The sequence below is a fragment of the Gekko japonicus genome, unplaced genomic scaffold (assembly GCF_001447785.1).
Source record: "Gekko japonicus isolate JY-2015 unplaced genomic scaffold, Gekko_japonicus_V1.1 scaffold562, whole genome shotgun sequence".
NCBI classification, from domain to species: Eukaryota; Metazoa; Chordata; class Lepidosauria; order Squamata; family Gekkonidae; genus Gekko; species Gekko japonicus.
Window position 1 is genome coordinate 396,975 of NW_015172569.1, and position 27,556 is coordinate 424,530.

Genomic DNA, 27,556 nt, shown 5'->3' on the forward strand with positions numbered 1-27,556 from the left:
CCGCCGCACAAGTTTGCTGGGTGATCTCAGGCCAGTCACACTGCCTCAGCCTAACCTACCTCACAGGGTTGTTGTGAGGAGAAAATGGAGGAAAGATGTAAGCCGCTTTGGGTTTCCATCGGGGAGAAAGGGGGTGGACAAATGAATTCAACAAACACGGACTCAGGTTCCTCATAACCATGGTTTGCAAACCCCGTTTCAAGCTAATCCTTTCAAGTTGCATTTTCGTAAGAACCACGTGCACCAGGAATAAACACTCAATGCAATACCACGGTTCACACAGAAAACTGAAGGCAGGAGTGGGGGGTTTGTGCCTCTGAAGGGAGGGGGGGGACAGATCATTCTGAAGAGTGGCTCATGGGAGCAGCGTTCCCCCTAATCTGAGTTAGTGTGAGCCAGCTCACAGCTTTTAGCCTCCGGATCACACGTCTTTGTCTTAGCTCAGGCAGGATGGCTCCAGAGCAAACCAATTTATGCAATAGCCAGATCGATCGCTCACAACTTTAATTCAAGTAGCTCTCAAAGTAGAATTTTTGCTCACAACACTCCACAGCTTAGAGGGTGCCTTGCTTGTGAGTCGCTCGTAATTATCCAAAGGCTGCAGGCACAGAAGCAGTAGATTAAAGGGAGAAAGCCAGCTGTATATGCAGTAAGCCCAACAGACATAAAAGAAACCGAGGTACAAGGGGGGAAAAATAGCTTACCTAAGCTGAGACTGTAGCTTCCCCGCTTTGTTGATGAAGTCTTCCCAAATCGGATAACTTCCCTGAAAGAGGGTGGAGGAAAAAAAAGACAGACTTTAATGAAGTATCTTAATTTGACCAGGCAGCAGAAACTTTTTCTTAGAGGGGGCATAAGCGGCTGCTACAGATGTACCCCCCCCCCGAACAGTTTGGAGGAGGGGGATAACCCTCTTTTTTAATATTTCAGATTTTCCTGGGGCATTTTCAAGTCTGCAGAAAGATTTGTCTTGTCTGTTCATGGCTCCTGTCTCTGGATTTAGCTATCCACAGATGGAGCCGCATTGAGAATTAGATACACTGACAAGTGGGGGACTTACACAGACTTGTAGGGGGCATCTATTCCCCCCCCCCCCCCCCCCCGGTTCCCTTTTGAATTATGAAGCTAGGAGTGCATCCACACATCATCAAATACGGCGCTATTGTTGTGCAATAACAAATCATTCACAACTCGACTGTCCTGTCCACAGATCAGGGGACCCCAATGACACCCACAAACACCTATCCTGGTGCCTGCCAAGAAGAAGGAAAAGAGAAGAGATTGGATTTATACCCCGCCCTTCACTACCGAAAGGAGTCTCAGAGTGGCTTACAATCACCTTCCCTTCCCCTCCCCACACCAGACACCCTGTGAGGTAGGTGGGGCTGAGAGAGCTCTTTCCAGAACTGCCCTTGAGAGAACAGCTCTGAGAACTTATGACTGACCCAAGGTCACAACAACAGTTGCATGTGGAGCAGTGGGTAATCAAACCTGGTTCTCCCAGATTAGAGTCCACGCTCTTAACCACTATACCAGGGGTGGCCAAACAGCAGCTCGGGAGCCACATGTGGCTATGACACACAGCCTAATGTAATGTTAATAAAAGCAAGTTTGCATATTTTCCAATAAAAACATGTGTACTATTTGTTCACGTCTTGCGGATCTCAAACATCTGACATTTATTCTATGTGTCTGTTACGTTAAGCAAGTTTGGCCACCCCTGCACTACACCAAACTGGCTCTCCTACACCAAACTGGCTCTTTTAGAAAGCGGGCAGGGCTACGTAAGGCTTTTGCTCAGCAGGGCTTCTGATTGGCTGTGCAGATTAAAAGGCATCTTGTTAAAACAGAGCTTCTGCCTGAAATGCTGAAGCAGTACTGTTAGAGTTACATATAACCTCTCTCCCTGATAGTTTGTTATTGGCTCCACCTCCTGAGTAGCCATTTTGTGACTGGCTCCACCTCCGGTAGCAGCCATTTTGTGATTGTGCCCACCGCCCCGTGTCAGAATTCCAAAGATGCCCACAGGCTCAAAAAAGTTGGGGACCCCTGCTATAGACCAACAACAGATCTACAGCCAAGGAGGCGGGGAGGAAGCCTAGCATGGTCAGATTTTGCAACCAAGGAATCTGCTCCTTTGCTTCCCCTACAGCCCAGGTTCCCTGGGAATGGAGAACATGGAGAAAACACATAGCTGACCCTGGTTCCTATCTAGGGCTGGGACTGGTTTTGTGATAAGCTTGGCAAGAGGGTTTCTTCCACCTGCTCACAGGCGAAGGATTAGAGGAAAGGAAGCCTTTTTGGGAATTCACTTGGCATAAGTAAGAAGACAGAAAAAAACACTGCCTTAAGAATATGTATGCAGAGAACTCTCTATTAGGCAGCAGGGAAAGGCAGCCAATTCTCAGCTAGTGAAAGAGCACAGTTACTAATTACACAAACCTGTTGAGTCATGGAAGCTTTGCAAGTCCAAACATTAAAAACACCACATCAATTAGGAAGGGACTTGCTTGGCTATGTTGTACCTACACAATCAGTGGTCCAGCATCACACTCACAAACACACAAAAGCTACTGTACGTATAAAATGAAGTATCGCAGGAAAGATTTAATCTGCTAAAACACTGATTGAAGTTCTGCAGATTTCCTGAGCTAAGGAGAAGGCAGCCGGTTAATTCTGTCTGTTTTGCAAGGCAGACATCTCCAAAGCTCAGTGATCAGAGGTTTGGGCTCTCGTTCCTTTTTTGCACATATAAATTTCCCCCAATATTTCTTTAAGCCTGCTTCGCTGAAACGACGCTATAGTCTGGTTTACATTAATCAAGTTCACAGATCATTGGTCAAAAAGCACCTCCAGGCCTGGGGAAAGAAACACATGGAGATTACAGTACAACTCTTTTGTGTCATGTACTGCAGAGATTTTCGAGTGACCCGTAACCTTTATCCCAGAATTTAAGATGCATATAAGACTCTCTCTTGGAACAGAGGCACTCACTGCATTTGACACACACACACACACCTCCATTACACTAAAAGCAGAAGAATATAACACAGCCCATCCTTTGGGACTCCACAGTGCTGGCTCCCAGAGCCAGTTTGGTGTAGTGGTTAAGTGCGCAGACTCTAATCTGGGAGAACCGGGTTTGATTCCCCACTCCTCCACTTGCACCTGCTGGTGTGACCTTGGGCAAACCATAGTTCTGAGAAGAGATGTTCTTGAAAAAGAGCAGTTTCTGTCAAGAGCTCTCTCAGCCCCTCCTACCTCACAGGGTGTCTGTTGTGGGGAGGGGACGGGAAAGGAGTTTGTAAGCCGCTCTGAGACTCCTTTGAGCAGTGAAGGGTGGGATATAAATCCAATCTCTTCTCCTCTTCTTCTTCTGACTAAGGACAATTCCAGGCCTTGGAGGGGGGGTTGTTGGAAAGTGCCGTCAAGTTACAGCTTACTTATGATGACCTCACAGGATTTTAAAGGCAAGAGACATTCAGAGGCGGTTTGCCACGGCCTGCCTCTGTGTTGCAAGTCTGGGCTTCCCTGGCGGTCTCCTATCCACATACTAACGAGGGCCGACACTGCTTAGCTTCTGAGACCTGCTAAGACTGGGCCAGACTGGACCATCCCTGTCAGGGCCTGGGCTTTGGGGAGGAGGGAGTTTCTAAAAAGCCACAAACTGAACACAGCTCTTTCACGAACACAGCCCAACCCAACACCGTTACACTTCCATATCTACATCTTAACAATTCGTGCCCTTAAAAAGATTCACGAGGAAGTTTAACAGTATTTTGTCCAAAGGTACTTAAAATTTCCCTCAAGGCCTTTACAAGGTAGTTACGTATGTCGAATTTAGCCCAGATTTACCTAGTTATTTTTTCATCACTTGAAGACGAAGCCACTCCGGGCTAATTTTATGGCTATCTGGTCAATCCCAGAAGCCACCCACACATCAGGAAAAACAGCATACTGTCAAAGATCAATTGCGTTTATACAAATTTCAAGCTGAGAATCTGTGAGGAAGTGGGGAGGGCACGGGGGGGGGACAGGCAATAAGAGGAATTAGGGTCGCCACCGCCAAGTCAATGTTCGCCGGGAGCGGGGGGCTCCCGGCTGGCGTCAGTTGCGCGTGCGCTGCATGCACATCACCCCGAAGTGACGTGACGACGCCAGGCACGCTGGGGGCGGGGCCACGGCCATACAAGGGAAAACCATAGAGTTTTCCCTCGGATGGCCGTGGCCCTGCCCCCAGCATGCCCGGCGTGACTGCCTCACTTCCGGGTGACGCACACGTCGGGGAGGAGTTCCCCCGGGGCCCGATCCGACGGCGGCGGGGAATGGGCCTCTGGGGCGGGGGTTTCCCCACCCACTGGGGGGACTTGGGAAGCCTAAGAGGAATAATGGGATAGGTCCAAACGTCCTCTAAGGAGCCTTTCACCAACTCAAGCAGCTCTTCCTCCCACGGAAGAACCACTTAAGTGGGAGGAAGTCTCCTTAGACTAGAGGAAGGCTTCGAACTGGAGCCAAAAGGAAATGTGGGACATAAATATTTGAAGAAATAAATGAATAACTGAATAAACTTTGCTCAGGGGAGTGGTAGGGTAAGGGAAGGATCCAACCCAGTGATTGGGAAATTCCTTAATCTAATCTAACCCTCTCCTCCCCCATGCTATTAATTTTTAGGGGCTTGACAGATTAATTATCCCACCTTCATTTTAACGTTTCCCTCTTTGACGCTTAGCATCCCAGGCGCAAGTCACACGTACTCATCGTGACATTTGTTTAAAACAATTTAGAAACTAACAGGGAACCCGCTCAGAACAGCGGGGACCCTGACCTTAACTGCGGGTGGGCCCTACTTAGCGGCCTTTGAAATCGGCACTCAGCCATGAAGTCTGCACTAGATGGAACCGGTCCAGAGTAGCTCCTGGCTCAGCATTGTCTATGCAACACCTATCCATGCTGCGACGACCCTCCCCCAGCCCACCATTACAAAAGAAGACCTGAATAAAACAGCAATGCAATTATTTTATTTCATTCCACTAATACCCTACTTTTCTATGCCTCACTTACACAGAAAACGCTCACCTAGTGTTGCTGTTTCAGCCTGTAGGAGAGAAACAACGGCATCACTCGTGTTTACTGTTTTATATATTGTACAGGCAAAAAAAAAATAACTATGGGTGGCATAGCTCAGCGAGGGCTCCCAGCTGGCCACAGCTCCCTACAATGTACCAGTGCTTATTTATTTAATTTATATCCCACCTTCCTCCCCCATGGGGTCCCAGAGTACCTTACATTATTCTCCTCTCCTCCATTTTATCTTCCCAACAACCTTGTGAATTCGGTTAGGTTCAGAGTGCATGACTGGCCTAAGGTCACCCAGCAAGCTTCCATGAAACCAGTGGGGATTCAAACGTGGGTCTCACAGATCCTAGAGTCTGACATTCTAATCATTACACTGCACTGGAAGCACCTGAGTTTCCTTACAGCATGTGAAGTGTCCTGAAGGCACAAAAAGATTCATTAAATGCAGAATTAAGGCAAATATGCCATAAATCTGCTGGTTAAGTTCCTCCCTCTCCTTCCACACACACACACAACCAAGCTAGGCAACAGCTTTGCTCTTCAGTCTTACACTGTTACACCTGCAGGCAGCAAACCATGGGGGTAGGAAAAAGGAGAGATTGCAGAGTAGAGTTCCAACATGTCGACAGACACCATGATTTTATATATGAGCAACTGCGACATCCTTCTTTCAACTAAGAACCTTTTAAGCCAACAGAAATGTCTGAAATTTTCAATGACAGTAGCACAACTCAGTGCATGTTTACTAAATTTCCCATCCCTCGGTGGGAGTCACTCCCAAGGGAGTTTTGCGTAGGATTGTTAAAGGCCTCAGCCAAAACTACTCATTGTTTTTAGAAACATTTAGCCTTGTTAAAAAAAAACACCAAAAAACGCTTTGGTTTTTTTTTTTTAGTAATGCTGGCAAAGATTCGTTGATGTTGCTCTCCCAAGCCTTCTTTCAATTGACTTCATTAGACCTCAGGGACGCCATCACACAACCAAATCCGATTGGCTGTGAAGTGCTGTGACCTCGCCCTGTTTGTTTGGGAGGGATCACCAAGGTGGCTAATTCAGGAAGGAGAAACGGACAGTAAGCAGGAGAGGGAGGATGGCGCCTAAACAGCAGCCGTTGAACGAAGCGGGGTAAAGATTCGTGCAAAAAAAAGAAGAGCATTTTTCAGGATCGCTATTTTCAGCCCACACACAGACAAACAATCAAAACTGGAAAGCATTCAGTGCAACCATTGGTTTTAAAAATGCGTTCTCAAGTACTTTTCTCCCCCTACCGCAGAAGACATCATAACGTAAACCATACGAGCATTAAAGTTTGTTGTTAGAGGTATAAAAACCAAGGTGTTATCTATTATGGTATAATCTCCGACTAGCGGTGCTCTGTCATTACTGGTATGCAACAAGCCACTGTGGGATGACCCTAGACAAACACACCCTCTTAATTGGCTTATAGGCAATCTCTCTCCCGAGATCGGCTTTATGAGTTCCTTGCAAAGGAAGACAAAGCAGCCCTCTGTCTTTCCCTGCCTTTATTTTTCCAAGCCCATCAGCAATGACACATCATTCTCTTCCACTCCACACAGCCGCATTATAACTCATGCATTAGCAACCTTACTGTCATAACTGTACACTACAGGTGTACACTCGAGTCTCTGGAAAAGAGAATTTTGTTGTTCAGTGGCACAGTCGAGTCCGCCTCTTCGCGACCCCATGGACCAGATCACGCCAGGCCTTCCTGTCTTCTGCCGTCCTCTGAAGTTGGCTCAATTTCATGTTCGTTGCATCTTTGACACTGTCTGACCATCTCATCCTTTGCCGTCCCCGTCTTCTTTGACCTTCAATCTTTCCCAGTATCAGGGTCTTCTCCAGTGAGTGCTCCCTTCTCATTTGGTGGCCAAAGTATTTGAGCTTCAGTTTCATTATCTGGCCTTCCAGGGAACAGTCAGGGTTGATTTCTTTTAGGATTGAAAAGGGAAATGGAGACCCAAAAGCCCCGTGGACCAAGCTGCTCTGAGCCTTTAGCTAATGGAAACTAAACCCAATTCCATGATGGCAGACGATGGCCACGATCCTGTGAAATCATGCTTGCACACCAACTTCAGGGCTTTCCTGCACAATTCCTTGCCACTTGTCACCAGAAAAGGAAATCATTTTGCTATTTTGCAAGAAAAAAATCAATTTGCTGTTTCTTCAGGAACTGAGGACAGGTATAAGCTCACACCCATCCCTATGTTGCTGTAACTAATAGGGCAGAGAAGAAGCAGAACACACATTGTTGGACTGGATGGCCCATTGGCCTGATCCAACATGGCTTCTCTTATGTTCTTACGTTCAGGAGAAAAGAACACAGCACTGTATGAATGGTAAATAAAGAACGTTAAGCAGCATGGACTCCACTGTGGGTGAGTGCACTTAAGATGGCTTAGTGCACAATGCCCAGGTCCTTGGCTCTGGGGCAGAACTAAAAAATGTGCTCATGGATCCCACCTCAGTGTCTGAAAAAACAAGATGGCAAAGCATCCAAGAGCAGCTGCATTTGATTCTCTGCCTCTACCCTTCCTTATACTTAGCCAATCTGTCCACCCTGATAAGAGCTTTTGTAACCCTGCAGCTGGATTACTGTAGAGCCAGTTTAGTGTAGTGGTTAGGAGCGCTGACTCTAATCTGGGAGAACCAAGTTTGATTCCCCACTCCTCCACATACAGCTGCTGGTGTGACCTTGGGTCAGTCATAAGTTCTCTCATGAGCAGTTCTCGAAAGCATTCTCTCAGCCCCACCTACCTCACAGAGTGTCTGTTGTGGGGAGGGGAGGGGGATTGTCAGCCGCTCTGAGACTCTGAGTAGTGAAGGGCAGGGTATAAATCCACTCTCTTCTTCTGCTCCATGTTGAAGTAAAGAAGTGAGCAGTGACTCACGAAAGCTCATTCCCTGCCACAAATTTTGTTCGTCTTTAAGGTGCTACCGGACTCTTGCTCTTTTCTACACTCCATGTTGGGTTGCCCTCAAAGACCATCTGGAAACAGCAGCTGGTCCAGAATGCTGCTGCCGGCTTACTGCCAATTTTGTAACAGCTTTTTGTTGTTGTTCAGTCGCACAGTCGACCCCATGGACCAGATCACGCCAGGCCCTCCTGTCTTCCACCGTCCTCTGAAGTCGGCTCAATTTCATGTTCGTTGCATCGATGACACTGTCTAACCATCTCATCCTTTGCCGTCCCCGTCTTCTTTGACCTTCAATCTTTCCCAGCATCAGGGTCTTCTCCAGTGAGTGCTCCCTTCTCATTGGGTGGCCAAAGTAGTTGAGCTTCAGTTTCATTATCTGGCCTTCCAGGGAACAGTCAGGGTTGATTTCTTTTAGGATTGACTGATGGCTACCACTAGCTTGTTGCTCCCCCTCTCACTGCTGCCTGCCTGGTATCGAGCAGAGCTCAGGTCTCTTCCATCATGATTCCTACACTGTGGAATGGACCTCCCTGGAGAAGTCAGGGGTACCCCTTTGATGGAGAACTTCGGAAGGCAGTTCAAGTCCTACTTGTGTGCCAGGGCTCTTTGATGGAGGAAGAACAATAGGCATCTTGGGAGTGAGGGAGACTTTGGGGGGGGGTGTTAATCAGAACTGTTTTGATTACACTTTGATTACACCTTGTGCCAAGATGAAAGAGTATTTCTAGACATTATTTCTAGAAGAGCCCTGCTGGATCAGACCAGTGGCCCATCTAGTTCAGCACCCTGTCTCACACAGTGGCCAACCAGTTCCTCTGGAAGTCCAGCAACAGGGCATAGAGGCCGAGGCCTTCCCGATGTTGCCTCCTGGCTTCGGGATTCACAGGATTAGTGCCTCTGAACGCAGAGGTTCCCCTCAGTCACCATGGCTAGTAGCCATTGACAGACTTATTCTCCATGAATCTATCTCATAAATGTGGGTGTTAACTCTTCGTGGCCCTCACTAATGGCAGCAGAATAGCCTTTAATCTCAGCAACCAGAGAGTATTTGTGGCAATGGAAGTCCCTCCTCTGCTCAGGAGGGAAAACCAGATTTCGCTCTTCAGGTGAGAGACCCATATATCGATCCTCACCAAATGTGCAGTGACTGCAGTCTATGGAAATAGCAACAACTACTTCCAGGCACATCTTGTAGGCGTATCTCTCCACGATGGCAGAATACATGTTTGTGTATTTCTAGAACACCTGTACAAGCTGCACCATGCAGGCAAGTCTTGACTGGAATCTTTTTCTGTTTTTCTCTCTGCCAGGTACGGCAACCAGTCAAGCGGTTAACTTTCTGGACAGGCATGTTCAAGATCTGGCTGGCTTGTAATCCTACACCTTCTACCCCTTCCCTCATAGCACTCCCAACCCCTTCATCTGATCCTTCGATTTCCATTTCACGCAAACCAAGTTTTATTACATAAAAATGGACTGAGCAGCACTCCTGTGGCCACTAGAGCAAGAAGGAAGCAATGCAGTGAGATCCTGAAAGAGAACCTTGACCACTGTGACTTGGCAGCAGGGCACAGATCCCAACAGGGGAGAATCAACCAGTTTGCTGAACTGGAGCGACAACTATTATATAAGGGTTTCATCAGTCAGTAAGGGGAAAGGACACTTGGCAAGCCAATCATGCATGGCTATGAAAAAGCAAACACACGACTGCAGTCTTTAGAAGCTTTCCAACTCTAAGTCAGCTATAAAAAATCTTGTGAAACATCTTTTTTTCCCCTCTATTGGCAGCTCAGGACAAAGTTCATGTTTGATGTTTCCAAAGTTCGGTGATAACTACAGCCGAAGATTCATCTCAGAAGTTCTGCCAAAGGGTTTTGCAATGGGAAAATCACATGCTAAAATGGCAAACCAAGTTTTAAGTCATCACACCCACAAATTTCAGAGGACTCCTAGCAGATCTCCTGAGATTTCAAATGGAGGGCACTTCTTAACGGTTGTTACTTAGCTAAGTGGTTCAAAGAAAAACTGCCAAAGCCATTGGCTCGTTAGCCCAAGTGTAAAACGAAAGATTACAACGGATGTTTTTGGTGCCTGCCCCCTCTGATCTATTACTTTCGCCCCAGGCATTCTTCTAGGTAGCTCAGGATGGCATAAGGGCTTCTCGTGCCTCCATTTTTGCATCCACATCAACCGTATGAGGTAGGCTCAGCTGAAAGACTTGGCCTCATGGCCAAGTAAGAATTTGAATCTGGGTCTCAGAGCCCATAGTCCAACACTCAACCTATTACACAACACTAGTTCATGCAGTCATATTTGTTTAAAGCACAATCACTACGTCTGAAGAACCACAAGACAAGTGAACACACATTTTCACTGTCAACATCCTTCAGGATCCACTCACACTATTATGGTCTGGAACTTCACTGCTGACCTGTGTTTAGCATATAACATACGGTACTCACAAGTATACATTTTAACTCGAAAGATTTTTGTGTGGTATGACCAGGGGTCGTTTCATAGAAAAAGAGCTAGGGGAACACATTAGCATAACTCATTAGCATATGCCACACACCCTGACATGACCAGAAGTGTGTCATAAGGCCACACCCCCTGACATCACCGGAAGTGTGTCATAAGGCCACACACCCTGCCCCCAACGGTCCCGGCCACCGCCACCGGCCTTGCAGCTCCACTGCCAAGCCCCATGAGGGGCCCGGCGGTGGACCTGCAAGGCCGGCGGGAGTGCAAGGAAGCCCCACGAAGGCCCTCCCTGGCCCCAGGCAGGCAGGGGTGGGGAGAGGCAGGGAGGAAGCAACTTACCCTCCCTCTTCTCCTGCCTCCTCCTGGCTGAATGAGGGCGGCTGGAAGCAGGGGGCGGGGCGTCATGTGCCCCACCCCCCGTACCTCACCCGGGGGAACTGCGATCCCCGCGATCCCCCCCAAAATGACCTCTGGGTATGACCTTTTGAGAATCAAAAGCACCCTTCGTCAGAGAGCTTGGACTCTTGAAAGCTCATACGGCACAACATCTTGTTGGTCTCCAAAGTGTTACTGGACTAGAATCTAACGGTTCTACTGCAGATCAACACACCTAACCTCAAGATTAGATTGGATTTATACCCTGCCCTTATTTTAACTCACGCATCTCACGGAACTCTTGACCGGCCACAGCTCTTTACAGTTACATACCTCACGACCAGAGACTAATTTATCCATCATACACATCTCCTATCCTTCTTCCCAGGACTATACATACGAGCATCCTCGGGACTATACACAAGAACATCCTTCATCTGTCCTCGAAAACCACTTAGGTGAGGGCTCAGAAATTAGGTGAGCGCTCAGAACTGGTCAACCGTCACCCAGCAAGCTTCGTAGCTGAGCTGGGATTCAGATTCAGATCTCCCCAGTCAACGTCCAACACGCTGTCCATTTCCCATTCTGAAACATCCCCTCCCCACAAAAAATCAATTGAAAATCCGAAGCCATGCTATTTAAACCAAGAAATGATTGCATCCATCAATGACACAGGTGTCTGACTTTTTACAGACTCAAAACAGTAGGGTAGAACCTTGAGAGGATCTCTTTTGTTCCTAGGCTTTCGGGGGCAGGGCAGTAGGCGAGCCGGTGAGCATCGGACCCCCTTCCGTCACCCACCCTGCAGACCGTTCTGTCCAAGCAGCCCTGCTTCCTGCCCCAGATATACTGCGGTCTGAACTTGATTAGCCAGCGGGGATATATCCTTCAGGGCAGGGTTTTTTTTGTAGAAAAAGCCCAGCAGGAACTCATTAACATAATAGGTCACACCCAACAGCAGAAACTCATTAGCATATTAGGCCACAGCCCTGACAGTGCAGCTCATTAGCATATTAGGCCACAACCCCATTTTACCAGAAGTGTGGTTATCCAGCCACACCCACCTTTTGCTTGTTATTCTGTTTACCTTGTTTGTTGTCAAAACCCAGGGCCTTTTTTGTAGCAGGAACTCCTTTGCATGTTAGGCCACACACCCCTAATGTAGCCAATACTAATGAGTTTCTGCTGTTGGGTGTGGCCTTTTATGCTAATGAGTTTCTGCTGGGTGTGGCCAACTCAGGAGCCAGCCGAAACTCCGTTCCTGTGCGTTCCTGCCCCAAAATAGCCCTGCTTCAGGGGAAGACAGCACTATTCACAGAACAGAGCCAAGGGATCCAACCTAATGCTCTAGGGGAACAGCTGGTGACTTTCCAGAAAGGGTGTTTGTGCACAGACAGGTGGTTTGTCTTATGCAACTCAACAAATGCAAGGGAAAAGGGCATCTATGGGTCTTCATGTGACGTTCTATTCAACACATAGGCCAAAGTTACATAAGAAGCTGCCCAGCACACCTGTAGACAGAGTTCCCAAAACAACTCATTAATGAAGTACTACACATTTGCACTTGTTACAACATACCAATGGTTCTCGACTTAGAGGGTTTGGAATAGCAAGAGCACAACAAGAATGATTTCCAGCAGCACTGCAATGTATTTATTTATTTATTGGGGGGGGGTTAGTCGCCATTCACCCGAAGGGTCTCATGGCGACTTACAACATTAAAACCAATAAGGTAAAAATAACATTGTAAAGAACAACTTAATTTGCTTTGATAACTATTGAAAAAAGAATGATATTAGAAGAAGGATAAATGTATAAGAATAATAGTTGAAAGATATGTTACCTGTAGAATGTGATTAACGAGTAAGGGGGAAAAGAAGATAATTTAAGATGTGGGCTGGAGGTTGGAGCACTGTGGGAAGTCAAAAGGGGTGGGAAAATAGGAGAAAAGGATGTATAACAATTAGTAGTATGATGTATGTTTGACCTCTTCCTATATCCTAGTAAATTTTTTTGGGGGGGGAAATAACATTAAAAAACTAACAAATATAAAATATTAACATTAAAATATGTGGCTATCACCATAAAAAGGTAAAGGTAAAGGTTCCCTTGCTCGAAAGCCAGTCGAATCCAACTCTAGGGTTGCGGTGCTCATCTCCGTTTCAAATCCGAAGAGCCAGCGCTGTCCGAAGACGTTTCCGTGGTCATGTGGCCGGCATGACTAAACACGGAACGCTGTTACCTTCCCACCGAAGTGGTACCTATTTATCTACTTGCAATTTCTTGCTTTCGAACTGCTAGGTTGGCAGGAGCTGGAACTAGAGACGGGAGCTCACTCCATCATGCGGCACACTCGGGTCTCGAACTGCTGAACTACTGACCTTCCACAGCCTGCAGCTCAGCGTCTTAACCACTTGAGCCACCGCAGCACCATACCACTATTAAAACAGCCCAAAAACCTAGTTACCCTCCAAAGGCCAACCTAAATCATTCAGCTTCACACGCCCTGGAGGAACTAAACAAGACCAGCAGGGCGCGGGTGTCATCCGAGAGCGCATTCCACGGGGTAGGGGCCACAACTGAGAAGCCCTTCCCCTGGTGAACAACTAGCTGAGCCACCCTGGGGCCAAATAAGTTGGTAGCCAAATCTTTTGCCCCACAAAAACATTTACTAGTCTGTGCTATCATGTTTTGTTTGGGCTGGTTGTTCTTTGGGCTTTTTTATGTGAACTATCAGAAACTCCCCTGAGCCTACGGGGAGGGCGGGATAAAAATGTAAATAATAAATAAATAAATAAAATAAACGTGAAAAGAGTCAATTCCATTCCAACGTATAGTAGGTAAGAAACTGAGGTATGAATCAGAAAATATTTAGGTTGCACCCTATCTTTCCCATGATCTCATTAGGTGCCCTCAGTTCCCTATCTACTAAATGACAATAATAATCTTAATCTGCCTCACAGCATTATTGTAAGAATACACGTAAAGCACTTGGAATACACTAAAGTGCGACAGAAGTACAATTACGATGATTAACTAAAATTTTCCAATGTGGTCACTCTGAGGCCATTTTTACTCATCACAAACAACCAAGAGGCTATTTCATGGTGGTGGAAAAGTGCTGTCAAGTCACAGCCAACTTATGGCAGCCTAGAGATGTGAAGGCCCAGAAAAAAAATGGAAAAATTTGGGAAAAACCCGTTTTTTCCCTGAAGCCTTTTTGTTTTTCCCCGAAAAATTGGAAAAATTGAAAAAAGAAAAGGAAAAAAATTGATTATGGAACATTTTATTTTAACATGATGAATAAAATATTTTAAGACAAGGTGTTCAAATATTTTCCAAATCATTTCTAAAATATACATATATGGTATCAGATTGATCTAATTTCTGTGCACTGAGGACAAGCAAGTCCTAGGTTACAAACTGAACCCTCCAATGCAAGAACAAGATGCATTTCTTCCTTTAGAAGGTGCGATTGTCAGAAGAAAATAAAAAAGTTTCAGTTTTGTTTTTGCATGTGGGTGGGTATTCTGTTTGTAATAATTGTTTGGATACACTATATTTTTAATATGCCAGTTGTGATAATTTCATGCCAAGTAAAAATAGTCATATTTTATGTTCCTAAAGTAACAGAATGACTTTCAATCTAGAAAAGACAAAAGAAATGCTAATTTAGCATTTTTTTCAATTTTTCCAAAATTTTCCATTTTCCCTGGAAAAAACAGGAAAAAAACGGGGGGTTTTCCCAAGCTTCAAAATTTCTGGAAATTTTACATCTCTAGGGCCGACCCTGCTTTGCTTCTGAGATCTGTCAAGATCCGGTTAGCCTGGGCTATCCAGGAAGCTATCTGTAAGTGCATAATCTAGTATACATATTCAAAACACTTCACCACTTGCAGAAGCTAGGTTGTGATCAACAGATAACATCCCTGTACCAAATAATCTGCTACTTTATGCTGCTGGATTTATTATATCCCCAACCTCACCCCCCCCCACACACACACACACACTAGTAAGCTCAGGAATGGGTGAACTCACAAGGAACAACCACCATGCATTATGCATTAACCAACATTTGGTATGCAATTACACTGACACTTCGTTCTGAAACATTGGCTACGTTGGTAATTCTTATGCAGCAATGCGTGAGTTCCTTCGTTACGTTATGACACTCCAGAACTTTTTTCTGCAGCAGCCTGGGGACAGTGCCTGCCAGACAAGGAGGACATTATTAAATGCTTCCTGCCTGTTCAAAATTGGTTTAAAGTTGTGTTTCTCATAGCAAGACTCCCCAAAGCCAAAATACAATGGGGCCAAGACAAACACATTTGGCCAGTATCCACCAAGGGTGACCTGAGGCTGTGGGGCAGGCCAGCCCACCTCTTGGCCTGTAAGCCAAGGGATAACACCAGCCCCTTAGTTAATGCGGGTTCAGTGGGAGATTCAGTAAGCCAAGGAACAAAAGGTTGGGGTTGGTCTGTGAACCCCTGCAGCTAGTTGCCTGGTGGTGGAAAGCACCATCAAGTCACAGCTAACTAGTGGCGACCCCTTGGGGTTTCCAAGGCAAGAGATGTTCAGAGGTGGTTTGCCACTGCCTGCCTCTGCCTCACGACCCTGGTGTTCCTTGGAGGTCTCCCATCCAAACACTAACCATTGCCAACACTGCTTCACTTTTAAGATCTGACAAGAACGGGCCAGCCTGGGCTACCCAGTCGCCTAGGAAGAGTTAAATCACTTCTAGGGGACCAAACCACGACAATTTGCAAATTCCCAAGCACGCTCTGTCAAATAAACATCCTAAATATGTGCTGCCACGAGACCTAGTGAGGAATTCTGTGGGCTCGTTTTCAAAACTGGAACCGAGACACGACATTCTTTAAGCCCTTCATTTAAGGAGCCAAGAGGGTAAAAACTTTAGGGGTGGGGGGAGGATATCAAAACTGCTGTTCCGCTGACCTGGACTACTGATGACTGACTGACACAGGCAGTGTGTCCCCCCCCCCCCAAAACCAAGAGGACAACTAAGGGTGTGAGAAGAGAGAGAATCCCTCCTCTGGAAGCTGTCTGTTCCTCCTTAGGAAACTTGCTTCATACTTTGGAAGCGGCTGCTCTGACCATCTAAAAATAGCCACCCATTTACACAGCTATACCATAGGCTTAAAGAACCCCTGACTGCTGGCAGCTGGCTAGCTGATTGTTTCCAAGATCAACACTCAAGATCAGAGGATAGAAATCAGGAGGGGTTTGTGTTCCCCCCCCCTCCCCTTCTTCCCAAGTCCCAGCAGAAAATGTTCTGCAGCTGTTTATAATGGCCAAGAACTGCAGAGCAAGGGAGATCAGTTGGTTGCACTTAATTACAAACAAACAAGTGAACAATCAGGCTGTATCTTGGCCCTCCACAATGTACAGGCGGCGGGAGGGGGGATATTACTTCTCTTGTAACAAAAAAAAATTGAGGAAAGGACTGCAGAAAAGAAGATGTACACAGAATACTCAAGCCACAACGCTGGTGATCGTTTTTAACGCCTCTCTGCACAAGAGCAGCTCTTCCACTCCCATGTGAAACGGAAAGACAGGGAGCATATTATCGCAAAACATATTAGCGCAACGAGCATGACTGTTGCAAGCAAAAGGGGGGGGGGAAATCAATCCTGCAGGAGAAGACCTGGAGTCAAAATTCACTCACAAAAGATGGACGGTGACACTAATAACAATAATCCATGAGGCCTGCTCCAGGCATGTTTACTCAGAAGTAAATGCCAATGTCAATGTGAGCTTACTCACAGACATGTACAAACACGACTGCATCCTGGCATTTCCACAGCATTCTTCCCAAGCCCTCCAAATGCAATAATCGCTAAACCACGGGTAGCAAACTTAGAGGCTCACTTGCTGGTTCAAAAGCCCCATTTCTGACTCTTTCGGCCTGTCACCCTGAGTTGAGGCCTTGACTAGAGTTGCCAAACCAAGGCCCAGGCGAGCTTGGAGATCTTCCAGAATTACTTCTCCACACTACAGAGATCAGTTCCCCTGGAGAAAATGGCTGCTTTGGAAGGGTGGGCTTTATGACATCATACCACGCTGAGGTCCCTCCCCTACCCAAACTCTGGCTTCCCAGGTTTCCACTCCCAAATCTCCAGGGATTTCCTCCACCAGAGTTGGAAACTCTAGCCTTGACACTAAGGTCATGGCTCAAGCTCTTCGAGTCAAATGTGTCTGGGGAACCCAGGCCTGAAAACGCTGAAGACTATTATCCCAACACACATGAATTATCTAATCCTTCCGGCAGCTCCATATGAGAGGCCGGCTAGAAGCATATAAAAAATGGAGCCCTGAATCAGACAGATGGTGGTTTGCAACGAGATCTGACAGAGGACTCCTTGGACTTCAGTTCACTTTGGCCTACGAGCGTCTGCGGTCTTCCATCTTGTCTCCCATCGTATTTAGTATCTGCATGAAGCTACTCAGAGGCAGGAGTACAGTATCAAAGATATGCAGACGACACCCAATCTCTCCATCTCATTCCAGGAAGGTGGTGAAATTCGTTGTTTGGAAGTAGGATTGGGCTGGACCTGGGCAAGCTGTGCTGAGGAATCATCAGGAAGACACAGAGGACTGGATCCAGCTTCTTCACGTGACCTCATCCAATTCCCCTCCTCACTGCAGTCCCCTTCTGGATAAATCGCAGGCCCCAAGTCACAATGGCACATAGTCCTTTTGCTGGGGCAACAGTTAGAAAATATGGTCATATATAATGCCGGAGGATGAAATATGAGTCCGGTTTCTAAATTTTGGGCCTGGCTTCTAGAACCCAAGAAAATGTGTCAAGGCTTGGTGCCCACCACAGGTGGCTTTTGTCCATGCAGATCCCACGATATCCCCAGTGCAGCCTTTTTGAGCAGTCAAAGGGAGACTCTCACCTTCATTTCTCACCAGCAGAAAAGCTTTATGGATCCTATTTTGTGCTGCTGGCTGGAAGCACAGGTAAACTGGGAGCAGGTGTACGTGTTCTGGACAGGTTTGTGCTCCTAGTGAAGGATCAGATTTGTAGTCAGGAGCAACTGAATTCAGCTCTGCCTCCCAAAAAGCAGATCGCAGAGGAGGCCAACGGCTGGCGGGGGGGTTCGTCCCTGGTGCTCCAAATGGGTTTTTTGTCACATCTCTGATGATTTCACTAACTTGTACCAGCAGAAAAGAGCAAGAGTCCAGTAGCACCTTAAAAACTAACAGAATTTGTGGCAGGGTAGGAGCTTTCGTGAGTCACGGCTTCCTAGCGTAGCAGTAGAAAAGAGCAAAAATCCAGTAGCATCTTGAGAACTAACAAAATTTGTGGCAGGGTAGGAGCTTTTGTGAGTCGGTGCTCACTTCTTCAGTCCAGTGGCATCTTAAAGACGAACAAAATTTGTGGCAGGATATGAGCATTTGTGAGTCACTGTCAATGTTCCCTTTAAGCTGTGGCGTCCTGTGAGCAAAAATTCTACTTGGTGAGCTACTGGCATTAAAGCTGTGAGTGAGCGCTTTGGCTACTGCATACATTAGTTTGCTCTGGAGCCATCCCGCCTGAGCTAAGACAAAAAATGTGTGAGCTGGAGGCTAAAAAGCTGTGAGGTCTGCCTATGAGAAGCAATGCTCTGGGGAAAGTGGGCTGAGGTCAACGAAAGTTTGGGAAGGGACAAAATGTTGATAGTCTAGATGCCACCTGCTCCTGCTGGGGGGGCGGGATGGGTTGCCATTGCCTTCCTCTGCATAGCAACCCTGGTCTCCATTGGCTGTTTCCCATCCAAGGAGTAACCAAGGCCAGCCCGGTTTAGCTGGGGGGGAGGGGGGAAGGAGGAGGAGGAGCAGAAGAAGAAGAAGAAGGGGGGAGGAGGAAGAGGAGGAGAGAGAAGAAGAGAGAAGAGATTGGATTCATACCCAGCCCTTCACTTGGAGTCTCAGAGCGGCTTACAAACTCCTGTCCCTTCCCCTCCCCACAACACACACCCTGTGAGGTGGGTGGGGCTGAGAGAGCTCTGAGACAAACTGCTCTTTTTCAAGGACAGCTCTTATCAGAACTAGGGCTTGCCCAAGGCCATCCAGCAGGTGCAAGTGGAGGAGTGGGGAATCAAACCCGGATCTCCCAGATTAGAGTCCGCACACTTAACCACTACACCAAACTGGGCTAGTCAAGGCTGTTTCAGAACAGTTAAAAACAGAGGATACCGACTTATGGCAAAATAGTTTTAATGGTTGTTAAGAGGTAGTTTTTATTATGCATGTTTGTAATCCGTAAACTGCCTTAGCGGCCCTGATGAGGGCATAAAGGAGGGTTATAAATTGTATAAATAAATTAAATAATAAGCAGTGGCCTGCATCCTACCACTCCACACCATTTCCTTTCTCTGCATAGTAAAAATAGTTCTCTCCTTCCTTCAGGTGCTGCAGTATACATGACAAAAAAATCCTGCAACTTTCATTCTTTTAAAAAATGACTTAAAATGGAATTACCACAAAACCTACAGAATGCAGAGATGGAAATACCTTACAGGAGTTGAGAGGAAAACAAAACACACACACACACAATCACCACAAGGGCTCATGCCCAGAGGAACTAGTACCAAGATGCAACTGCAGGAAATGAGGGGGGGGACAGGCCCATCATGGTGCTCTGCAAAACATCTGGACCATGAAGTCATCTAGGAAACAGACCCATACAAAAAGAAGTCTTGTAGCCCCTTAAGGGCAAACACAGGGGGTTGTACGTTAAACTTTGTGGACTACAGCTCATGAGATGCAGTCAGCAGGGCATTATATGTAAAAGGTACTCACACTTGGATAACAGAGGGGATAAAATGTGCGTGGGACTGTGGGTCAAGGCCACAAAATGCAAGAAGCAGAGACTGACATTTCCGTGCAATGGCTCAAATGCATACCAGATTAACTACAGTGACCGCTCACAACCAGGAGACAAGATTCTTCCCATTAGCACAACTCTCTGCTACTGTTCCAATAAATGACTATCTTAAAGGCTACAGTGATTATTATTGTTCAACTACTTAACATTTGGACAGGACTATCGCTTTTTGACAGGACTATCACATTTTGACAGGACTATCACTCACTTCTCCAAATGTCAAATGGGAACACATGCAGCCTAGACCAAGCCAAGCCTTTGGTTTATCCAGCTGAGTACCTTCTACTCCGAGTGGCAGCAGATCTCAAGATTCTCAGGTGAAGGTCTTTCACATCACTTACTACCTGAGATTTTTTTTTGGATATGGTGGAGACTGAACCTGGGACCTCCTGGGTACCAACCGAAGGCACTTCCACTGAGCCACACCCCTTCTCCTTAGCAAGAACACACAGAGCTGCCTTAAACCAAGACATTAGGGGAGGGGTCATGGCTCAGTGGCAGAGCATCTGCTTGGCAGGCAGAAGGTCCCAGGTTCAATCCCAGCATCTCCAGTCAAAAGAACCAGACGGTAGGTGACGTGAAAGGTTTCTGCCTGCCTGAGACCCTGGAGAGCAGCTGCCAGTCTGAGTAGACAATACTGACTTTGATGGGCCGAGGGTCTGATTCAGTATAAGGCGGCTTCATGTGTTCATTTGTCTAGCAAGTTCACTCTTGTCTACTCTGACTGGCAGCGGCTCTCCAGGGTCTGTGATGGAGGTCTTTCACACCACCTATTTCCTGATCCTTCAGGGATTAAACCTGGGACCATCTGCCCTCAAAGCAGATGCTCTACCACGGAGCCATGACCCCCTCCCCTAAACCGGTATCGTAATGATCCTATTCTCATAAACACAAAATACAGATTACGGCCACCACGCCACGAATTTGCCGTACTTTTAAGCAAATGAATCAACTTCCAAGACATGTTAATCCCCCTCCTCACGAGTGGCTCATTCTACATGTTTTATGAATCGACTGAGAAGCCTATGTGAACAGTGCTCAGGCCACCCCACCCCCAGATTAATCCCCTCTCCACCCTTTGAACATCCTTTGCAGGAACCGAAAACGCCCATTAAAACAAAGAGATGCTTCAAACACGTCAAGTGGTGACTTCCTCTATTCACGGATTTTACAGATGTCTTTTCTTTGACTCTGATCCAACATCAACTTTGAAAAAGAAGTAACTGTTCCCAACTCCACAGCACACACACACACACACAAAATGCATACAGATCCACCTGGATCAGTAACAGAAATTAGTTGGTTGTATTTGAGGGCTTGGGTGAGTTGTGTTAAGTGCCGCCAAGTCGCTTCCGACTGAGAAGACCCTGTGAATTAACATTCCCCAAAAGGTACTATCCTTAGCGGCCATCCTCAGATCTTGCAAACTGAGGGCCGTGGATTCTTTTATTGAGTCAATCCATAACATGTTGGATCTTCCTCTTTTCCTGCTGCCTTCAACTTTTCTTAGCATTACTGTCTTTTCCGGCGATTCTTGTCTTCTCGTAATGTGACAAAGTACAATAGCCTCAGTTTAGCTATTTTAGCTTCTAGGGAGAGTTGGATTTGGTCTAAAAAGGTAAAGGTTCCTTTGCTCGAAAGCCAGTCGAATCCGACTTTACGGTTGCGGTGCTCATCTCCGTTTCAAAGCCGCCCGAAAACATTTCCATGGTCATGTGGCCGGCATGACCGGCCACCGCACCCACTTATTGAGGGCTTACACATCACATTAGGAATCTTTCCAAACTTTCAAAAGGGTTGGAACACTTTCCCTATGAAGAAAGGTTAAAGCGCTTGGGGTTCTTTAGCTTGGAGAAACGACGGCTGAGGGGTGACATGATCGAGGTTTACAAGATTATGCATGGGATAGAGCAGGTAGAAAAAGGAGTACTTTTCTCCCTTTCTCACAATACAAGAACTCATGGGCACTCCATGAAATTGCTGAGCAGTTGGGTTAGAATGGATAAAAGTGTGATTAACACATGGAATTCACTGCCACAGGAGGTGGCAGTGGCTACAAGCATGGACAGCTTCAAGAGGGAATCAGATAAACATATGGAGCAGAGGTCCATCAGTGGCTATTAGCCACAAGGTATAGACTCTCGGTCTGGGGCAAGTGATGCTCTGTATTCTTGGTGCTTGGGGGGGAGGCACAACAGTGGGAGGGCTTCTAGTGTCCTGGACCCACTGCTGGACCTCCTGATGGCACCTGGTATTTTTGGCCACTGTGTGACAGAGTGTTGGACTGGATGGGCCACTGGCCTGATCCAACATTGGTTTCGCTTATGTTCTTATGTCCAGGAGACCCGGGTTTGAATCTCCACTCCACCGTGGAAGCTTGCTGGGTGACCTTTGGCCAGTCATTTTCTTTCCGCCTGGCCTACTCTACAGGCTTATTGTTGTGACGACAAGCTGGATAAGGGGAACAATTCCGTAAGCTGCTTTGGGTCCCCACTGGCGAGAAAAGAGGTACAAATATCTAAATAAATTAGTTTACTGGGACTATTCAGAAGACTTCTCGACAGTTTCAGGGGCCACTCAGATCTTTTTTAATGACAGGCAAAAGAAATTGTGAGCATTTAATTAAATCTGCAATTATCATGGCTCCGTTCCACACATTAATAAATTTGAGAGTCGACAGAATTGTGCTGAGTCTATTTTTTTTTAAAGACCTCCAAATATAGTACTTAGATATACAAAGTAAGGCTATCAGACTTCCTTTCTTTTTTAAGAGGCAGTCCTTGTTTCACCAACCTCAGAGCCACACATAGAGCACAACAGATGTCCCTGTTTTTCTTGGAGGGGAGGGTGTGTACCAACCCCTCCTTCCCAATGTCTGGAATTCTAATCTGGCAAATCTTGACAACTGTCGAAAAGTTGCCATGGAGGACCAAAAATATGGACAGCTGGGGGGAGGGGGGAACGACGTCGGCATCTGGGAAAACACAGAAAACTTTTTTTGAGCAAGCGAATCAACTTGGAGTGACAGGTTAATATCACGAAGCCCTTTGGGGCCTTGATATCCTTAACGTCCCAAGTTAACACGCCACTTGCGACAACTGTGCATTGCAAGCCGGCTGGAGGCCCCCGCACATGGGAGCCTCCTCCATCCACACAAAGGAGAGCGACCCATTCTTTCACAACAAGCAAACAGGTGGCGACTGAACCGGAGCAGTTACAAGCATATCCAACAAGCATGGACAAGGCCAGGGCCTTCAACGGGATCTGTCCTTGTCTCAGCTTGTAGCTGAGCCAGCATTCAAAGCTACACCCACGGCCGACACCCAGGATGGGTAATCCTAGCCCTTATTTGGGGGTGTTTTTTTAAAGTCTGTCTTCCGGAATGTCTCTCTCAAAGCACACAAAACCAAGAGCCAAAGGATAAATATTTGCACTAGAAAGGACCCAGCAGTCACATTACAGGAGGGCCATCAGATTGTGTAGAGTCCCTTCTCTGCTGCGGCACCAAACCTTGGCTCACAATCCGGTTAAAGCAAGTATTTAAAAGCCAAGTTCTATAGTCACAGGGCATACTCCTGTGTAAGCGTACTTAAGCCTGCAGGCATAGTCAAGCCACAAGATTGTAGTTTGATGAAAAGAAGCTGTTTGACTTTAAAAAACCCAAAATCTGGCGTATAGCCCAATCCTATGGTAAATTTACCAAAAAGTGAGCCCACGGAGTTCAACGGAATTTGCCCTCCATGACACAGGGGGAGGATTATGACCTAAATTAGCATCACTTCTGCACTCAATAAGCAAGGAAAGCAAATGATTAACTGAAGATACTTGGTTAAAAGGGCTGGAGGTGGACTTCAGAAACAACCAAGTTTGGGTTAGCTAAGCATACTGCCACGAAACAGGCTGTTGGATTGGTCTTCTCTTTCATCTTCCGAGTTTCTGCACCGTAATTTTCAGGGTTAAATGTTTGGTTCCACTGTTGCAACAGAGTGATATTTTCCTTTAAAAGAAGAAACCCATAAAAAACGTTGGCCACTTATAAGGAAAAGAGATGTTCCAGGTGAGCACTTTTTTCAGCTGCAGGTAGCAGCACTGCACAATTATTATATTTTTCTGAGAATTATTTGCTTCCTGCTGGAAAGAACGGAAGATATACAGTCTCCTTCACCAAGCTACTGCTTGGAGCAGAATTCAGAGCCACATTCCATCTGGCAGAAGGCGACATCTGCTAAGATGTGCCCTGCCTGTGTTGAAATGGACTTAATGAAAATGACTGCAGGTTTTGTTTGGGATCTCTCCCCCCCCCCCTTTCAGCCTCCCAAAGGCCACATGCTCGGTTCCACAAAGGAAGGGTTTGGAACCCAATCACATCCCACAACATTCATCATTACAGACACCTCAGATTCAACCCTCCACAAAACCTTTCCCTAAAACAAGACGCACACTTCCAGTGTCTTTGGCATTCTGGTGGTGGTAGAAAGCGCCGTCAACAGCTGACTTATGGCGACCCCGTGGTGTTTTCAAGACAAGGGACATTCAGAGCTGGTTTGCCATTGCCTGCCTTTGTGTCATGACCCTGGTATTCCTTGCAAGTCTCCCATCCGAATGCTAACCAGGGCCGACCCTGCTTAGCTTCCAAGATCTGGCGAGATCGGGTTAGCCTGGGCTATCCAGGTCAGGGCATTCTGGTGTAGATGAACAGAAAACCCCGCCTTGGCGGGGAGGGTGGGGTATAAATCGAACTAATAAATAAATAAATAAATAAATGTGCACTTCTAAGGGACACGGGTACAGGCATCCCCCCCAAGCCGCTGACCCTGCCACAGTAGAAAACAGCAAGGGTCCAGTAGCATCTTACAGACTGACAAAATTTGTGGCAGAGTAGGAGCTTTCGTGAGTCACTACTCACTTCTTCATCTAGAAGTGCACAGATGTATGAAGAGGTGAGCAGTGACTCACAAGAGCTCCTCCCCTGCCACAAATTTTGTTGGTCTTTAAGGTGCTACTGGACTCTTGGCTCTTTTCTACTGCTACAGACAGACTAACGTGGTTACCCGTCTTGATCTAGCTCGGCCACAGTTTAAGAACTGGGCAAATGTCAAGTGCCCACCTGATCCTTCGCAAGAAGTCAAGACTCCCCCCACCCCTTCGACAACCCATATCTTTCCCCTCTACGACATCTTCATCGGAAACCAAACGGGGAGAATTATATACAGCCTTTCATGCTATTAAGGAGGCACGGCATGGCACCCGAAGCACATTCGTACACACACCACTCCCATTTGGATCCTGACCAACCCCTCCTCGCCAGCTTGCACTTTCCTTTCTGACTAAGTTGATTTCAGTTCTCCTTCCTACAAGACATCCTGCCCTTGCTGCACAGGGCTCTGCAAGGTTGACAGATGGCCCCCTCACCACCCGTGGTCTCTCGCCTAAGGGGAAACGGCTTGTAAACGGAACAAAAGTGGAACAAAAATCTACACTGCGCTGAACGTGGTATGAATCCGCCACCATCGTCACAGAGAATGGCATGCCCTGGTGTCCTGAGGCCAGGTGGGACCCAAACACAAACTCCTGGTGTCCACCCTTTACAGTGGCTCCTTCCCACAAGCAGTCGCCAACTCTTTGGTCTTGTATCGGAGAGATGCCACGCTTTCCTTGGGACAGCATACGTTCAATAAAATAAGCAATGGGTCAGACACAGGTTCACATCGTCCCCCAATGCTAACAAGCAAACGCCTCCAGAAACACCCTTTCCCAAAAAAACATCGGGAATTCCGAAGTCTGCCCCTAAAACTGGAGGCTCCACTTAGCTCTCCACGGGCCTCATTTTCAAACACCAAGCTATTCAGGGACGGCTGCCGCATTCGCTAGGAAGACAGGACATCCAGCCACACACCTCAGCCCATAACCCCAAACGTTTATCAGGTGGCCCTGAGCAAGCCATTATAACTTGGGTCACCTCTTCGTCAGGTGAGCACCGTGGCAAGTACAAAGGCACCAGATTGGAAACAAAGGCGGTATGTGACTTGTCGCCAAGCCTTCACAACCTGGAGAGCCCCCACAAGAATAAACATTAGTTGCTCAAGTTTACAACACACACACACACAAATGCCTCTGACGGGCACTGCCTCGGCGATTCCAAAGGGGGGGGCAGGCTCGGGTTTTACACAGAGCCTGCCCCTCTCCCTTTTAATTGACTGGTGCTGTTCGGCTTAACAATTAAGAGGAATCCCGAGAGAGCTCGAGGAAAGCTCTGGCCTCGGGGGGAGAGCGAAGATGCCAGCACACGGAGCAAGGAAAGAGCAATAAATGCTTCGCGAACGATTTTTTTTTTTTTTGCCTTCCACCAGGAGCAGCGGGGGAGAGGGGCATGACACCCCGGATCGAAGCAGCAGCATGCAGTCCAAGCAAGGCAGGATTGCATCTGCATGCAACACACGGGGAGGGGGTGATCCCCTCTCCCCCCCCCCAAAAAAAAAGGTGTTTAATGCAAGGTGGCGTTTGGAATGTGCCAAGCCAGCGGGGTTTCGCGGCAGCCCGGCTCACGAAGGCGCCCCTCGCCCTTACCTTCATGTCGCCGATGGTGGTTTGGAAGAGTCCTCCGAGAGCGCTACATTCCTTCTCGATCACCGCCTCCATCTTTCTCCCCTCTCGATCCGAGCTGGCAGCGAAGAAATTGCTGCGGGTTTCCCCCACCGACCTTACTCGCACGGAGACACGACAACAAAAAAGCCCGACTCCAATTTCTACCCTTCAGCGGGGCGGGGAAGGAAGCGATTGTAGAAGAACACAATAAAATAAGATCTGGGGTGGGTGGGGGAAGACGAAGCCCCCTCCTCTAGCTGGCTGCTGGAAACCCCCGAGGTGACTGGCGGCTATTGCTTACACGCCGCTCCTAGCAACGCGACCCCGAGAAAAGCCTCCCAAACGGGGAGGGAAGGCAGGGGGGAAAAAACGATAATAATGAAATCAACACGTCTCTATCCCCCCCACACGAGGCGAGCAACCAAGCCCATCGCTCTCCATGACGGCTCATGCCCACACAACAAGTCGGATCGAGGCGGGGGAGCTCGCGGGCGAGCTGCTTAGAAATGCATCGGATGCACCAGAGAGAGATCCGCCGCCGCCGCCGCCTCCCCCCGCAGCCAACTCTTCAATGGACAGCTGCAAAGCCGATTGCCAAAGAGGCCGTCCGCCAGAGCGGCTTCTTACACTTAATAATTTTGGAAGAAAGAAAAAGAAAAAAGCAACCTCGGAAAGCGGGGGAAAAAATATATTATTGCATTAAATCGAATTAAAGAGGGCGGGAAACCCCAGACTGCAGCAGATGGGCGGCTTTCACACCCGACAACAACAACAGCCAAAAAAAATGGGAAATAATCTGCTCCGGCTCGCAGACCAAAACAAAAAGGGGAGCCCCTTCTCCAGTGCCTTTCGGCGTGGAGGCTCCTCAGCTTGCCATCCCTACTCCACTGCCTGCCTCCGCTACGGGCTTCCACCCTTCTGCTTTACACACACACTCCCTCTCCTATGCAACCCTCAAACAAGGCTGCATGCACGCAAGCGCGCGCGCTCCAGCGTCCCAGACCCTTTGGAACCTTGCCTCCCCGGGAAGGTGCGTCACGAGCGCAGAATGCCCGGGCTGCAGCCCCTGATTGGTCAGAATGGGAAAGAGAAAGAGAGGGGTGGTTAAGCGGCCAGTTCGCGCGAGCTCTGCCTGTAGGATGGGCACGAACGGCGCTAACAGCGGACGGTGCGGGTTCGAATCCCAGGATGCGTTCATGTTTGTTAATTA

General features: G+C 47.5%; 1 protein-coding gene across 4 annotated transcripts in view; it reads right to left on the minus strand.

Moving 5' to 3' along the window:
- MTSS1 (metastasis suppressor 1) overlaps positions 1-27,247 on the minus strand; it is a 201,520-nt gene extending 174,273 nt beyond the window's left edge. For all 4 annotated transcript variants that reach the window (XM_015421349.1, XM_015421348.1, XM_015421350.1 and 1 more), the window contains exons 1-2: positions 26,329-27,247; positions 705-766 (exon numbers count right to left, since the gene is read on the minus strand). In XM_015421349.1, coding sequence (XP_015276835.1) covers positions 705-766; positions 26,329-26,400 — 134 coding nt within the window. In that variant the 5' untranslated portion in view covers positions 26,401-27,247. The remainder of the gene's footprint in view (positions 1-704; positions 767-26,328) is intronic.
- Positions 27,248-27,556: the final 309 nt, after the last annotated feature.